Raw genomic sequence first — 17,340 nt, forward strand, 5'->3', positions numbered from 1 at the left:
GGCGTTTTTTTTCCGAACCTCCGTCAGCAGCGCGTCACTCTCACACACCTGCACTGTCAGTCAGAGGAGACGAGGGGGCGACTTTCCAGTCCCTCCCCAAAGCGCTTAGCGCGGCTCAGTGTCATTATCATCCTCTGGGACAGCCATATAAAGGCTTAGACTGCCCACATGATATAATCCCTCTAAGGTTCTGCCTCTGCGTTTGGGGGCATTTTACAGCAGACGCACATACTAGACACTGCAGTTTAAAGCTGAAATGGTCTGCTGTACACAGTCACCGTGTTGTTCAGAATCTGAGTCTGTGTGTGTGCACGTGGTTGGATGGTGAGTTGCATTTAACTTGTTGTGGGCAATAGAAGAATGAAAGATGTTAATGAATGTTGTGTGTATAAGTGTAATGTTTAAGGTGTTTAAGACTGGATGAATCATATTTCTAGTACGTGTTGTGTATAATGTATAATGTGTATAGTGTGTATAAAAGTGTGGTATGTGTGAAGGTGCTAGTGAAGGTTCTACATATATAGATTTCATTAATTGTCGTGCGTAAAGGTGATGGCACAGGTGTTTTGTAAAGGTGTGTGAATGTCAAAAGTGCCACAATAGTAGTGAAAGTTGTGTGTAACAACAGCGGTGTGAACAATCTGTGTAAATCTTTTGGTGAATAGTGTGTATGTAAAGATCTTAGTGAGCATTGTATGTAGTGCTGCTAGGTAATGCTGGACGTATAATGCTGTGTCAGTGATTGCTGTGCGTGTAATGCTGTGTGAATGAGCGCTGTCCCCACTGCGTCCCTAGACTTCAGCGGTCCCAGGCCGGGCCAGCCGGGCAGAGGGCCGCCGGTCCGCAGCGTGTCCCTGGACATGAACATGTCGTCCCAGGCCTCCGCCGGACCCTTCCCTCCCATGAGGAACAACAGCCCCTACTCCGTCATGCAGCAGCAGGGCATGATGGGAAATCACGCCATGATGGCCAACCAGTCTGGCCTCGTCAACGCAGGTGAGTCAGTGCGTCGGACGCATCACAAAGCCATGTGTCACGTGTCGTCATCGCAGGGAAGTCGTCACAGCGCGCGCTGCCAGTGCCTTGGCCTGCGTCCCCGTGCACTCATACCACATTTCTTTTGCTTTATGTCATCTGTGTGTCACTTTGGCGAGTTGGAAATAACACAAGCTGAAAATGGATCCCACTGCGGTGTGTTTCATCCGGCCGGAAAAAAAAGGTCCTTCCTCCTCGACCGTGTGCAATTAGAACTCCGCCAGCAGCTACACAGCAATAATAAGGGAGCAGCCAAGTGAGAAATTAAATATAGATGAATGTGATTTTCGGTTTGTTCTTTGATGGCTGACAAAGTATGTCAATAGAGTGTGTATGAAGAGAAAAAGGGCCAGGGTCACTTGTAGCCACTCTCGGAGTTGGTCACCATCCGTGGTATTGATTGTTGATAAATACCTCGGGATGCAGATCAATCCATGATCAGCGAGGCTAATTTAAAAGGACATAAATAACCAAGGCGATGCACTTCCTCTTAGTATTTCTGTGTAATCATAGGGTGGCAGAGGCTTGTTCCATGGCGCGGGGCGTGGTAAGAAAGTGGAAGACTGAAGGGTTTCCCCTGGTGGGCCTTCTTCTGACAGGAACGATCGCTGGAAAGTTCCTCTGAGTAATTTCGCTTCCTGTGCTCGGCAGCTCTTTAACACCCTCCTCAGCTACCAAGCATCAACGGAACACAGGAACACAGAAACAAACAAACGTGAGACTAAGCAGCGGTACAGAGCCATGATTAGACGATTGAAGCATTTGTACGCGATGACTTGTAGCAGCGAGCTGTGTTAATCAGAAGCTTCTGAGCAGCGCTCCGTAGGTAGTGATCTCTCAGAGGGGGGAAAAAGGCAGGCTTCATGACGTGCGTCGGTGCCGTGACTCACTTCCTGAGGAAGGAAGCCGAGGGTTACCTCGCACGTCCGTGAGGTGTCGTCGTCAGTCGCCGCCGCTCCGGCTCGGAGGCAGAGACGCGCATCTGCACCCAGCGCCTGTGCCCCTTCCATCCCGGGGCATGAGGATCCCGCCTCCCGCGGCCAGCTCTCAGGTGCGCCTTCTCTCCCGCAGGCATGCTGGGAAGTAACCCCCCGCGCGCCGGCCTGCAGCCGGACGCCTGGGGCTCCCACGGGCCCGCCGCGAGCAGCGCCGGCCCGGCCGCCGTCAACCAGCCGCTGCAGCAGGGAGCGGGGCCCGGACGCATGGCGCCCAGCGCGGGCGCCGGAGTTCCCATGAGGCCCGGCGGCCAGCCGGGACCCAGGCAGATGCTGCCGGCGCAGATGATGGCGAGCGGTGAGTCGCGGCTGCCGCCCTGCCCCACATATCCTCACGTCCCCAGCGTCACACCGCAGCATCGGGGCAGTCTGACCACTGGACCAGTCCAGTCTGTAATATGGCTCTACTCTAGCTTTTATTCAGCCTGCACAGACCTAAGGTATGCACAGTATTTGTGATGTACGCATTCTACAAGAGCCGACAGGCGGAGTATCGACTTATTTATTTCTTTGGCCATTGTTTTTACTCATGATTTTTGTTTCACTCATGTTTGTGTGGAACCCTGTTCATAAGCTACTGATTAGCATCGCATTTTCAGTCAATGAACCAGATCATATCCTGACCCCCACCAGTACTGACACGCTAACGATCGGCACTGATTGTCAACACTAATTATACCGCTGCCGTGTTCACCCAGTTTCTCGCTCGCCAGCCGGGCCGCGGCTAACAGCAGCTCCTTCTCTCCTCCCGAATCCAGCGCAATCGGACCTGGACCTGGGCATGTCGGGGCCCCAGTTCTCCCAGCAGCAGGCCCCGCCCAATCAGACGGCCCCGTGGCCCGACAGCATGCTGCCCATCGAGCAGGGGCCCTTCGGCAACCAGAGCAGGTACCCCCGCCCACGGTCCCGGCGCCGCCCAGACAGGACAGATTCGCAGTCCTAGAACCTCAGAAATTAAGTAGGTCACGCTATTATTCTCTGCCTCCAGTGTAAGCACTGGCAGGACTTAGCTCAGCATGAGAGAGGCATATGCAGGGAGCATTTGGCTGGAGTGTAAAATCACTCCAAAGATGACGGAAGGTGATGAAACTGCTGCATTCGCTGTGTCACTGCGACCCATCAGTTTCTAGTTGGTGACTAATGACTTTTAGCCCCGCAATCTGGGTATTCAGCACACGGTTATATATTGTAAGGTAAAATGGCTATGGCAGTTATTATAGAGGTTATCACTACGTTACACAGGGCACTGTTTTGAAAGCTCAAAAGAGGACCCAAGGGCCATGTATTGGACTCACAGATCTGACAGTGCTGTTGTAAAATGCATAATTGTGTTTGACTGAGTATAAATTGCAGCCATATAAATGGATCATAGACTGCAAAGGATACAAAACACTGAGTATGTCACTCTGGATGAGGCAAATTAACCCATCACTGGTAATGTAGGGTGTATTTTAATCAGCTTTGAGTCTGAGGAGAAGTGCTGATGGATATGCCAGCAGCAGATAGATTTTGTTTAGTTTTGTTTTATGGTACTTATATTTCACCAGCCGTCATCGTATACTACTTCCCTTCAAAATCAGAAAGAATTGTATTTATTGCTTAGCCTTCATCACTTCGATTTGATGTTGAAAAGATATTGATTTGAGATTGATCTTGATATTTTGGAGCTGTTAGGTATGCTATACATAGAGCATTGAAATATCAGTGTTGTCATGTTATGTGTTTGTGCATGCAGGTGTATTATATTTTTCAGGGAAAAATGTAGATTTTGGAAACACTCCTGTGAAGACTTATGACTGAGAATGCATTTATCCAGTCTTGAGCATCATGGGATTGCTTCATCATGCAGCATTTTATTTATTTGTATATTTCATTTTCTCATGGCTTGAAAGAAGGAGTAGGATATTGTCACTGAGATCCTGAGTGAGAAATCATTATGAAATGTGTTATTCAGCTTATCCACAATACCTTTAACGTAGCACTCTGTGCTGTGCGGATGAGTGAAAACCCCCTGAAGCCTGCAGTGAAGGAGAATTTAGACCCTAGAGCTGAGCCGACACTTGTTTCTGCAGACCGGTGTACACCAATCCCCAGGAGGAGGCGCTGTGTCCGCCTGCCACCACGGACAGCCAGGCGGACGAGGGAGCCCTGCTCAGCCAGCTGTACACCGTGCTCAAGGACTTCGACGGCCTGGAGGAGATTGACAGGGCCCTGGGCATCCCTGCGCTGGTCAGCCAGGTATACCTTTAAACATCATATTTATTGCCATTTACCCGGTGCTCTTATCCAGAGCGTCTTACATACAGTGGTTTACAGTGTTGTCCTTATATACAGCTGGGTATTTACTGCAACTGTAGGTTAAGTACCTTGCCCAAGGGTACAACAGCAGTGCCCTAACAGGGAACTGAACCAGCAGCCTTTAGATTATAGTGGTAAGGAGCAAGGCTCATGCCACACTGCTGTTCCTCGCACTTGCATTACTGAAATGCCCCAATGAGGCAGCATGACATGTGCTGTAGATGCACTGCGGAGAGGCACCTTACCATATCAGGGAAAGGAACTTGCTCACTCAAAGGGCAAACAAAATTTTGCCATTATCCCATACCAGAAGTAAACAAAGAGAGAGGGGACATTGAGTTTGCAATGCAAAAGCCCACAGTTTGGGAAATGTGGACTTCATTTACTAGAAAGCTTTGCTTGTGTATACAGCTTCAGAGTCATGTTTACTGTTGACTTAACATTCCCGCATTGGTTTAAATGAGAGTCAGGTCCACCCGCCCAATCTGTTTCCCTGCACACTGCTCCTTTTCCCTTTGAAGCGTAGCACAGTGTGGTTGAGTCTCAACAGAGGAGTGCTCCAATCCAAACCATGATTTAATATGTGAGGAAAGACTCATCCCATTAGATGTGTGCAGAAATGCTTGAATGCACTCAGCGTAACAGAAGGTACGAGTTTAGAGGTCAGGCGCATTACTTCATTGCACAGAACTGAAGAGAACCGTGCCAGTGTGCCCAGGCGGTGAGCTTAGTGTTGGATTTGAGCAGTGTGAATGTATTTCTCATAGGAGTGCAGTGAATGGGCTGCAGTGTGGAGTAGTGGTAAGGAGCAAGGCTTGTAATCAAAAGGTTGCTGATTTGATTCCCTGCAGGGGCACTGCTGTTGTACCTTTGGGAAAGGTACTTAACCGACAGTTGCCTCAGTGAATATCCAGCTGTATAAATGGAAAACATTGTAAAAAACTAACTGATGTAAGTCGCTCTGGCTAAGAGCGTCTGCTAAATACCAATAATGTAATGTAATGTAAATGGATAACGTGAAAAAACTGTGACCTATGTAAGTCTCTCTGGATAAGAGCGTGTGCTGAGTGACATTAATGTAGTGATAATGTAAGGAATAAATGAGAGACAGCCATGAGTATGCGCATTGCATTGTGGGTGTCTGTGCGCCTTTGCAGGGGCAGTCCATGGAGCAGGAGCAGTTTCCCAACCAGGACCCCGGCATGATGCTGGAGCAGAAGCCGCCCATGTACGGCCAGCAGTACACCCCTCCCGCGCACATGGCCCAGGGCAACTACGCCTCCATGCAGGACGCCAACTTTCACGCCATGGCCTCCCCGATGGGCCAGCGGCCGGGCTACCCCATGCTCCGCCTGCAGCCGCGGCCCGGGCTCAGGCCGGCGGGCGTGGTGCCCAACCAGCCCAACACGCTGAGGCTCCAGCTGCAGCACCGTCTCCAAGCACAGCAGGTACCCGTTCCCCTGAAGCTCCTCACCGCCGCCGCTGCCGCCGTGGCTCGTTCTGCGTCTCCTAGCCGGAGACCCCCATCAGACACACACCCTCATGTTAACAGTGCACAGCTCCTCCCAGCTCCTAATCAGTGCTCCATGTTAATGGTACCTGGTTCCTCCCATTTCCTCAGTGGTCGTCCTTTAATGGTACTGAACTAATCCATACTAATCCATATTAGCACTCCTGTTACTAGACCCTTCCCAATTCTTAACTTATGTCCCTGTTAAAGACGTCTGACTCCACCTAATGTGAATTCCATCCTGTCCCAGTGTAAGTATTCAGACTGGTGCCAAAGATTTTTATAAGTATTCTTCATTCTATAATTGCAGTCAAAGTTCATTCTGTTTTTTTCTATAAAGATTGGCATTTTAAACAACAAATTGAATAAAGCTAAAAGCTGAGATAGCATAGGTTTTTGTACTCTCTGGTAGTTAATATTTATTATTATTCAGTCAGTTATTAGAATCAAGTGCTGTGCTTTGTTATGAATGTCATTCCACTCCATTGACTCAAGCTTACCAGACAATGCAGGTTTTCAGACTCTGAGTAGTTTTGAGTGTTATTAAGTCTGTTGCTGAAATAAAATGACATTGTTTCTAGTACAAGTGCCATTTACCTCAAATAATTAAATGAATTATCTCTGCGACAGTATAGGCTTGTGATACCTTTTTTTGCCTTTATTCATTAAGTTATTGGAGTCAAATTGCATGCTTGTTGCTCTTAGAAATGTCATGTAACTGAAATTACTCATTTTGAGAGTGTATCAGGCAATGCAGGCCTATGACATAGTTGTGCATGACAAAGATCATTCTAGTAGTAGTCTACGGTTGTGTCCCTCCTGCAGCAGCGATTAGCGGATATTAATAGACTGTACTGAATCAGTTTGATATAGCTGTTTTCACACTGTAAAGAGGCTTTCTGACCCTGTTTACATCCACATATCCATGTTTTCTGCTCACTGTTGCCTTCAATTTGCTTCATATTTCTTGGTGAAATTTTGTGCAGTTACAGTGTACCATTTTGCCCAGTGATGATCTAATAGGTACAAAATATGTTTAACTCGTTGCACTTAAAAAGCAACAGTTAAATCCACCCATCCAGAGATCAGAGCAGCGTTTTCTCTAGTCTCTACTATGTAGATTGTTTTTTTTCTGCCATACAGTTTAATGTTGACTGCCATCTGCTGGACGTAATGGGAACATATCTGGTGCATCTGCTGTGTGGTCTTAAGGGTATAGTGCCATCTGAATTGGGTCATTATCATTCTTTCAGTTTGGTTACTTGTGAAGCCTAATTCTCATAAAACCATAAATGTATGTCCGTCAGACTCCTTTCAATGCATCCTTTAGCTTTATTCTAATTCAAGGAATTGTACCTAAGTGTTGCCTTTCAAATGCCCCTTCCAGAATCGTCAGCCGATGATGAACCAGATCGGCGGAGTGTCTAATTTGAACCTACCTCTACGACCCAATGTACCCACCCAGGTGAGTCGGGCTGGTCACCCAGGCAACGCGGAGCATTCCAACATAACATATAACGATATCTGGTAACAGGTAGCATGTTTGGACAAGTTGTGAGAACTGTCAGGTTCTTACATTTGAAAGCTTTGTTAATTACTGGGCAGTAGTCGATGCTTTGTCAAAAGGCAAGTATGAGTGTATACTGACACTGGCAATGAAGCTGCACTTACGTGAACATGACGAACAAACTAAGCTATGTATAGGCACAGACACACACGCACACACACACACACAACATATACACACACACACACACACACACACACACATACACACACACACACACACACACACACACACACACACACACACACACACACATTGATTCTCTTCCTCTCTCTTCCCTGTTCTTCCCTGTGTCTGTTGCTCTCTGTCCGTCTCTGTCACTCCCTCTGTCTCTCTCTGTTTCTCCTTCACTCGTTTTTCTCTCTCTCTCTTTCTGTCGCTCTGCTTCTCTCTCTCTCTCCCTCTCTCCTCTCTTCTCAGGGAACCATCAATGCTCAAATGCTGGCTCAGCGGCAGCGGGAGATCCTGAGCAACCACCTGCGCCAGCGGCAGCTGGAGCAGCAGCGGCAGCAGCAGGTGCAGCAGAGGACCCTGATGATGCGGGCGCAGGGCCTCAGCATCCCGCCCAACATGGCCGCCGCCGCCGCCGCCGCGGCCTCCGCCGGCATGCCGGGCGCCATGAGCAACCCGCGGATCCCCCAGGCAAACCCCCAGCAGTTCCCCTACCCGCCCAACTACGGTACCGGACTTGCGTCCCCGCCCCCCTCCACCAGTCCCTTCTCCCCAGTGTCCCCCAGCCTCCCTGGGTCACAGCTCCTCTCCCACAGCTCCTTGCATGGCTCCCAGATGAGTCTGGCTAACCAGGGAATGATGGGAAACATGGGAGGACAGTTTGGGGCTGTAATGAGTCCCCAAATGCAGCACAGTGCCTTCCAGTTTCCCAGCTCAGGTACTGCCTTTTACTCGGAGTGCTTTGTGTTGGTCTGTCCCACAACGATGTGACAGAGCAGGCTTAACAGTGTCGCCTCATTTCTGACAAATTTGTGACCGTAATCGTGGCTCTGTGCCCGTAATGAAACGTCAAAACTCAGGAGCGCACAAAAAATCAGCATGCCTTCCTGTGCCCCATGACTTTAAAAGGTAATATCAGCTTTTGTCCACAAGAGGGCAGTACATGCTTGGCTTTTGTGCAAGACATGATTTTGTTTTGCACTAGCTGCAGATTAATGCTATTTTCAGTGCGCTGTAAATTTTCTGCAGAAAAATTGAATGGTTGCCATCTTATGCATGAGCGCCGATTTATTAACAGCTTTCCCTCCTGTGACTATGAATCTCAGTCATTTCAAATGAACGCTCTGTTTTGGATGATTAAATCGATTTACAATAAGGTCTTTTGAAAGTGAGATTATCTGATAAGCCTGTGTATAAATTGGTGTTACTTGTTTCACCCGTGTTGTGTGTTTAATGTACTACACCTAGACTAATTGGCTGATGCTTTTCAGTGGGTGCGGAGCTGTTGATTTGAATGATCTTTTAGGAACCTTTCGACCTCGTATTCCCTCACCCCCTTCTAACTCACACAACACTTACCTGCATGTAGTGTTCCATCTGCAGTGCCTGAGAATAACCAAGCGTATTAACTCTACACTTCTAACCTGTGCACTCCACACATTGTAACCTGGGAGGTGAATTAGTCAAACACCAAAACGGATTGGCCTTAACTCTTGATACTACATTTGAATCATCCTCCCTCAAGTCAGAAAGTGATAAAAAGATGCCCTTCTCTGCTGTTCTTAAACATGCTGAGGTACGCATCTGGATTATTCCATCTGACACTCGCGTAACAAACAGTGTCAAAGGTGCTTAGCTTGAAAAGACACGGCATTGTAGCGTCTCATCAGACTTGGAATGATCAGCTAATTAGTTTAGAAATAAATGGTGCATTTCAAAAGACTGTATGGATTTCATTCCGAAGGAGCTGTTCTCATCAGTCATCACATTTACCACGAGTGCAGTAATTGTCCTTGTGTACGAGCGCCCATCGAGGGGCGCTTCTGCGTTGCCCGGCTCCCCCTGCCAGTCAGTGACGCCGACCCCCTCCCCTCCCCCTCACGCCCCACTCACAGGTGTGTCCGGGCCCTCAGGTATGAATCAGCAGCCTGACGCAGGGTTTGGAGGAGCCACCACCCCCCAGAGTCCCCTGATGTCCCCGAGAATGGGTCACGCCCAGAGCCCCATGATCCAGCAGCCACAGGCCAACGCCACCTTCCAGTCCTCGTCCGACATGAACGGCTGGGCGCAGGGGAACATGGGAGGGAACAGGTGAGGCTGCGGAGCTCCCGGTGCCCAGCCCTCTGCGAGGGGACGGTCTGAAAAAAATGCTTTTCGTGTCCTTGACCCAGCATAGAAACGTCAAAGCCATGCTGTCTGCACACGCTGTCTGGGGCGACAGTGTAGCATAGTGGTTAAGGTGCAGGACTCATAACCGAAAAGTTGCCGTTTCAATCCCTGCTGGGACACTGCTGCTGTACCCTTGGGCAAGGTACTTAACCCACAGTTGCCTCAGTAAATATCGAGCTGTATAAATGGATAACATTGTAAAGAACTGTAACCTATGTAAGTCACTCTGGGTAAGAGCGGCTGCTAAATAATGTAATGTAATGTAAAAAAGTTAAATGAGCCATAGAACGAAGGTTTCCTGATCCTCCCCCCTGTGCTCCGTTTCTCCGGGAACAGCATGTTCACACAACAGTCGCCACCTCAGTTTGCGCAGCAGCCCAACGCCAGCATGTACAACAACAACGGCATGGGCATCAACGCATCCGGCGCCATCAACAACATGAACCAGATGTCAGGGCAGATGAGCGTGACCTCAATGACCTCTGTGCCTACGTCAGGCCTGTCCTCCATGGGCCCTGAGCAGGTGAGAGACCCCGCCCCCTTGTCATGCCGCTCAGGAGGCTGTGGTCCAATCGGCTCACTCCATTCCCAGTAGCCCGAGAGGCTTTGTTCGAAGGCTCAGTCGCATGCCAGAGTTGCTGCCACTATCACGCACCACACAGATAACGATACTTCCACATAACTAGGACTAAATTACTAACGCAGATGTGGTACAGTGCTCTTACCCCCTGACCAACCTGTGGGCACACTCTTTCCTAAAAACACCTCACTAATTCGGTAGGTAAGCCTCATAATTTAAATTTAGTCGAACACGTCCGATTTCCTTCTCATGCAGGGAAATGATATTACCATGAGAGGAGGCAACCTGTTTCCAAACCAGGTGCCTGGGTTGGACATTCTAAAACAAGAGGCAGAACCTACTCGAGTGAGTAAACTCTGCTGCAAGATGGGCCCCTCTGTGCACCTCATTTCAGATGAAATGCGCATAGCAGTTGGAAAGAGGTTTGGTCATTAATATCGGGGTCTGTGCTTCACTGATGATTCACAACATGGAACTCACAGGAGTTTAGTTAAAAAAGTCCGAGTGCCTGCTCCTGATTTATGGAATGCATTTCTTTACTTAACCCATTACAAGTGGAAGGCCTTATAGTAAGGCCTTAAGTGTCTGGGTACACTTAATTGAGCCCTTCTCAGGACAACAAGGTTGTGAATAATTTACCGTAATTACCTTATGTAATTCTGCAACCAAGAGTTATAGTGCTAGACTGGCTTAGCCTAGACCCTGAAGTCGGTGATGTAATTAGTACTGTGCACTTAGTGCAAGACTGATTTGTACTCTTGGAGGCAATATTTTAAATGACAAGTCCTTGTAGACTTTGAAGCTATCAAGGACTGTGTTGCAGACATAGACAAAGTCTCAAATAGGGGGGGAGGTGTCTTATAAGAGGAACCCCCACCTCCTGGACCACTCCAAAACCCAGTTACGGTGCTGTGTGACCTCCCATTGGGAACATTTTAGTCACATGATGCACTTTGTATCTTCTGTAAGACTATGCAAGTCAGCCAGGTCTGATCAAACATGTCATAACATTTCAGCAGAACTCCCAGCTTTGTGTCTGGGTTTAAAAGCCTGGAAGCACTGTCAACATTGCAGAAGTATTTATCTTGTACTTGCATAGCCTGCTGTCGTTCTTGCTCATAGAATAGGTAAAAGCAGCATTAAGCTGGTTAATAACTTTCACCAAGTGTTTTCCCAGTTCTTGTTTTATTTTCTCACTGGTATAGTAACTTCTTGAGTTTGTAGTGCTGTTGCTGTTAAAGCTTTTAAGCCTTGTAAAACAGTATGAATATTTAAACAAGATGCAACATTTTATGTACTGTATGAGCAAGAATCGCTGTTATAAGACCACAGGCCCTGAACGTTTCATCACCTCTGTTTATTTTCATGGAGAGCTATTTTATCTACCATCTGTAAATAATTTAGCACTTGCCCATTAGTGTGCAGTCACGGGAAATTTATTATAACCTTGTTTTTTAACAGTTTAAAAGTCTCAGATCGTCCTAGTCACACGAGACTCTTCTGACAGACTTCCCTGCTGCTAAAACGGCTGCCCGTTGGCAAACTTTCCTGGCTTTTGAATTCCACTGTCCACTGGCAAAGTTAACTGCTGTTAATATGTAACTGTCCATCCACAGAAGTATTGTTGACTGGGGTCACCGGTGGAACGTCAACTCTGTAGCATGGCGCAGGGGGCCCGTGTCCATCTGACACCAACCCAACCAATGGTCTACAGCCCACAGTCAGAGACTGGCTCCCACCACCGCAGGCTTGCCCCAGGCCACCTCTCCAAACCTCCACAGCCACCTCTCCCAGGAACACCCCAGGGACTACAGCAAGACCCCCCCCCCCCTACTGCAAGAGAGCACCAGGCACTTGCTCTCCCCTTTCACACCCCTGAAAGCCAGACAGTCTGTCGATTGCATTCACCGTAGTGTGACTTAGGTCTCCCCCTGAATGACAAAACTGCAAGTGGCATCAGGACCCTCATCAAATGAATGTATTTTCCTTTCTGGGGACGATGACCACACTCTCGAATCTTATCTGGAAATATGCCCAGTTCGCTCCTGTCCTTCTGGCTCTGTCCTGTTTTTTCCTCTGTTCCAAATTAGGTGTGAAAACTCTAAATACGTTTGGATTCTGGACAGCGTTCTAAATTCAGCCAATTTTATTTTTGTTTGTTGTTGTTTTTTTTTTCTTTTGTGTGAGAATAAAATATTAGAATGAAGTTGAAATGGTTTCTATATGAATCAAGAGAGAGACAGACAAATGGTTTGAAGAGCTTACACAATTTTGTAAAATTGTTCTAATGGTTTGTATTATAAGACTAATCTAGTCTAAAGAGAGACTTATAGTGTATTAAATTAAGATTTATTCTTATGTATAGTTTTCTCTTCGTTTTTGAACAATGTAGACCATTACTTTATGAAACTGTCATTGAGAAAGATGAGACTGAGTTGGCATGAGTGCTTAAAAAGGCACTGTTGTGTTTTAACCCCAAAATGGTTCTATTGGAAATGTTCTTCTATTCTGTTGGAATTATGGATTTTTTTTTGGTCCAGTAGTTTCAGAAAATGATTAAAAACGTATCTCTTGTGGTTTAGAAAAGTGGAATATTGATAGGTTGTATATACCAATTAAAATGTTTTGTTTTTATTTTTATTTTTTTTTCTTGTCTGGTCTTAAACTGCTTTTGAAATGAGAATGGCGTTTCACGAGTTGAGAAGGTGAGAGGCAGAAATCACATGGTGACTTCTGTTTCTGATGGTACCGGTGAGTGGGTGGGTGGGGTCAGGGGTGGGGGTGGGGCAGGGGGGGTGGGACAGCTATATTCACAAAAAAAAAAAACTATTTTTATTGGGGAGGGGGTATGCAGTGTATACAGTGTATAGATTATCGCTTGCTTCTAAGCCTTTAGCATAGATACCACGAAAGAAAGGAAAAACACAACACAGCCATAACCCAATACTGAAGTGTGCTTTCTTTGTCGTTTGGAGTGAAGTGCTAGATACAAGCTGCTAGGTACAAACTGTTCTGGTGTGTGTAACCAAGCAATAACTATTACTTGAGAATCTTTTGTTTTATAATTTTTGTACAGTTTTTTCTGGAGGTGCATTTTGCTCCCTTGTTTGATTCAGTATTAAACTCTGACACTTTTTTATTGCAGTTTGTATTAAAAAAAAGTCCAAATAGATATGTACCTCTGTCACGAGCAGCATTTTTGAGGGAGGGTGCTAGGTTTTACGCGGCCAACTCTGGGTATTGCTGGTATTTTGTAGTACTGCCCCCCCCCCCCCCCCCTCTGTGCTCACTGTTTAAGGGCCCGAGTGATTTGAGCTCCAGCGGGGGCCGGGAGTCAGGCCTTCGGTGATCCCTAGAGCTGCTTCAGCAGGCCACTCATCACAGCATACGGGCCTGAAGAGGTAGAGTACTCTGTCACATCCATCTCATCACAGCCCGCTGCTTTCTCCCTCTTTGCCGCCGGTATTTTCACTTCCTGTGTCATGGCACAGCGTCACCTCAACGCACGTTCCCAACCAACCCCCCCCCCCCCCCCCCCCCCAAAGATATTCTGATGAGCCAGCCAAATTTCTTTGCCTTTGATTTCGATAACACAAGTCTCCTGGAGAATCGAGACTCCGTCTTTACAGCTTACATGACTAATATCATGAAGGACCCTTTGAGCTATGACTTTTTTTGTATTTTCCAGGTAAGATATTCGGCCCAACATTATCTGTCCTATCTGCTACTAAAAATCATGTAGTGTACGTGAGGAAGTGCAAAAGCAGAGAGCTGATGTATCTATGCCATTTTACAGGAAGCCCCTGAGGTCATATGACCACTGAGGTCATAACTTTAATGGATCAAATGAGATGATCGTGAACGCTCACCTGGAGTGTTCCGGCATTGTCGTTTGCTGGAGATACTGTGATTGCAGGAACATACCTGCTCTGTAGGTATAGCTTTTAGCTGCCCTTTCCACAAAGTCATCAGTAAGATTTCTCCTCTGTGTCCTGGGTTTTCCAGTATTGTTTGTGATGTGTGGCCCAAATGTCGGTCTCTATGTCCATTGTTAATTTCGCAGTCCTAGCCTTTCAGCAGGGAAGCCCTTTTACCACCTGCCAGTTTACACTACTGTCAAATCTTAGGTTCCCACAATGAAATTTGAAAGCAGTTGACATTTGCAAGTAGCAAACATTACCTTGATGAAATTCCATTGTAGACAGTTCACCCCTAAGACTGATCACCATCTTTTTGTGACATGTTGGGTGTTTTAAAGAAAAGTTGGCATAAATGAGTGAAGACTGATGTAGAACAGCCGGTTTTATCAAACAAAGCGAGTGTACCACTCCCCTTGCAAATCCAAAGAGTTTCATCAGTTTTAAAACTAACATAAGCCATGACATGTTGGTGTGGTTCAACATCCTTTTATAGTATTTGTATCTGGGCAATTACGACTGGGAGCAAAGAAACTATTTGCCTACACAAAAAGAAAATATCACACAGGCTTTGATTAAATTAACAAAATTTTGTCTCTACTTTTGTTTTCATTTTGGAAATTTTACAGTTTCTTTCTTTTGTATAGTCTGCCAATTTCTTAGAGCTAAATGCAAGAACCTTGAAATGCTGAAACCTAGCATAATGCCTTAGATCTGATTTTCTGTCTTGTATATTACTATAAAGTTGTCTGTTGTATTATATTTGTATAGTGAATTGTGTACAATACCGAATGAGTGCATCATCACTCAACTTGTATTTGTTGCTGGATACAGACTTACGGCACTCTTTTTGGCATATTCAGATCGTTTTCCATGTTTTATTTGTGATCAGTTGTGGGTTATATTATTTGTACAATTGTTTCTCATTTACTGTTTGTGAGGTTTGTATGAAAAAAGATGATGCAATGGTAAATCTAAGCAATATGTAAAAATATCTGGACTTTCTGGAGAAAGCTTACAGTGTTGCGGGCTCTCAGATGTATTTTTCCAGCTATGTTGTTCACATTAAACATCACCTCATTCACCTGCATCGATGTTTGTAATCTTAGTGTGAGCATTTTATGCAAAGTTAGATATACTGAGAGAAATTTAAACACATTTATGCAAGTTGTTGACTAATATTGCTTTGCTGATGCTATTTGCTATTTGATGTTAAATAATACCATTGTAAATAAAGAATTCTGTTATTGCAACATTTAATTAAATGTCCTGAGTGATATTTTTCGTTAAATGCATCCTCGCTCAACCCTTGTGAGGTCCAGCCTTCCCGTTACTATCACTGGAGTTCGGAATGGTCATGGTTCATGGTCCCTGTTTCAGAATCACATTGTGCCTAGTGAAAAACCTATAGTCTAACCTTGCTCGCCGTTGCCCAGGTGACCAGAGCGCCACTATAGGCTTAAAATGCCCGCATGACGCTGTGGTCAATTCAAAACATTTCCCCAAAAACTCCACTGCAACAACAAGAAAGGAATGCAAGGTGAAGTGAATGTATGCCTCTAGTTACTACTTTATTAGTATTGACGTGTTCTAAGTGGCAATATCAGCTGCAATAGCTGAATATCACCTCCCACTTTCAGTTCTCTTTGTACGTGAATCTATCTCTTTTGCGGTATGCATTTTTGCTTTGTAATATGCGTCGTACTGTGAAAATGTAAACACGCGTCTAGCTCAAAAAGTATGGCGTTACAATGTGTGTTGGCGCTCTATATAATCAGCAGTATACTCACGTCAGACTCCAAGCTCCCCCTCCGTCCTCCACCCAAGCATGTATTAGGCTTACTGTATAAGACACTCCTCGGGAGTTACGGAATGACTCTTTCAGTGGTTTTGGTCTTTTCAGTGGTTGATCAATCATTTAAAATAATAAGCAAATCCGCAGCTCTTTTAAAACAATAAAACGAATATTTAAATATCAAATTGTTTCAAATCATTTAAAATATTTGATTATATTTCAGATTGTATTACAACACTTCAGATTCTGTATTTCAGATCTGTTGCTGTTAGACGGCATTACAAGAATCAGTATCGCGTTAAATATCATCCTGGCTGAAGTCAAGTCCGTTTGAGGAAAACTTCACGCGTGTGAGTATGATATTTGAAATAATTATTCACGTTGTATTTATTTGGGGTATATTGTATGCATTTATTTAAAACCTTATCAATGCACACAAGGTCCAGACATTTACTTGTAGTGTATGTTTTCTTTCTTTTTTGTTGGTAATCGTGGCAAAACGTGAATAATAATGATACTTAATAAATGCATAATAAGACAATCAAAGACATGACCCAAACACCGACACAAAAAATCCCATGTTAAGACGTTGTCCATTTAAGAAAACTACATTATGTCTATGTATACTAAGTTGTGCCCAGAGAAAATGGCCCAACTGAAAATTTACCAATAATCTGCAGAATCCACAACCCCATATTTTCTTAGCATAGCGCAGAAATGAAAAAGGAAGTAATATACTATGATTTGTCATAAACTATATGTATTAATACATGTATATATGTATTAATAACAACGGCATTAATTTTTTGGGTATTATGTGAGTATTCACTTCATAGCTTATCTGACGTTACACCTCTTTACCTCAGTTATTTAACAAAGCCGGTCCTTCTTTTTCAAACACCCTGCGCGGGTTGTGAAGTTAGCCGTCCTGCTGTTGTCGCTCGTGTTGATTTGTGCAGGACGGACATCATTGTTTGGTTTAAGTGTGTATGGAGACCATGAAACAGGGCAATAAACCAACCAATCTAAAAGAGTGGATTCCTCCCCCTCCACGTGCCCTGTTTGTGTTCTGTTTTGTATTGTTTTTGTCCATTTCAAGAATTAAAAACCTACTTTGCGATGATGCTCAGGACTGTTAAAATACTGACACAGGAAGTCATGATATAACGGAATGCGAAGGTTCTTATGCTGTCTGCAATGTTTGCCAGGTTTAAATAGTGGCGAATTACATGAAACATCAACTTTTCTCATACTAGTTCTATATATGATGTATAAGTACATAAGTAAATGGCGTGCATTTTGC

At 45.4% G+C, this 17,340-nt stretch overlaps 1 protein-coding gene across 6 annotated transcripts in view; it reads left to right on the forward strand.

Annotated features, from left to right (window-relative positions):
• The window catches only part of ncoa2 (nuclear receptor coactivator 2), an 80,763-nt gene extending 68,203 nt beyond the window's left edge, over positions 1–12,560 (forward strand). For 3 of the 6 annotated variants that reach the window (XM_036518037.1, XM_036518020.1, XM_036518029.1), the window contains exons 13-22: positions 796–996; positions 2,107–2,328; positions 2,789–2,918; positions 4,103–4,268; positions 5,486–5,776; positions 7,226–7,303; positions 7,826–8,294; positions 9,472–9,667; positions 10,082–10,268; positions 11,942–12,560. In XM_036518037.1, the coding sequence (XP_036373930.1) occupies positions 796–996; positions 2,107–2,328; positions 2,789–2,918; positions 4,103–4,268; positions 5,486–5,776; positions 7,226–7,303; positions 7,826–8,294; positions 9,472–9,667; positions 10,082–10,268; positions 11,942–11,953 (1,952 nt within the window). In that variant the 3' untranslated portion in view covers positions 11,954–12,560. The remainder of the gene's footprint in view (positions 1–795; positions 997–2,106; positions 2,329–2,788; positions 2,919–4,102; positions 4,269–5,485; positions 5,777–7,225; positions 7,304–7,825; positions 8,295–9,471; positions 9,668–10,081; positions 10,269–11,941) is intronic. The other 3 variants (XM_036518043.1, XM_036518050.1, XM_036518058.1) reach the window with 3 other exon arrangements.
• Positions 12,561–17,340: the final 4,780 nt, after the last annotated feature.

Source organism: Megalops cyprinoides, chromosome 2 (assembly GCF_013368585.1).
Source record: "Megalops cyprinoides isolate fMegCyp1 chromosome 2, fMegCyp1.pri, whole genome shotgun sequence".
In the NCBI taxonomy this organism is placed as follows: Eukaryota; Metazoa; Chordata; class Actinopteri; order Elopiformes; family Megalopidae; genus Megalops; species Megalops cyprinoides.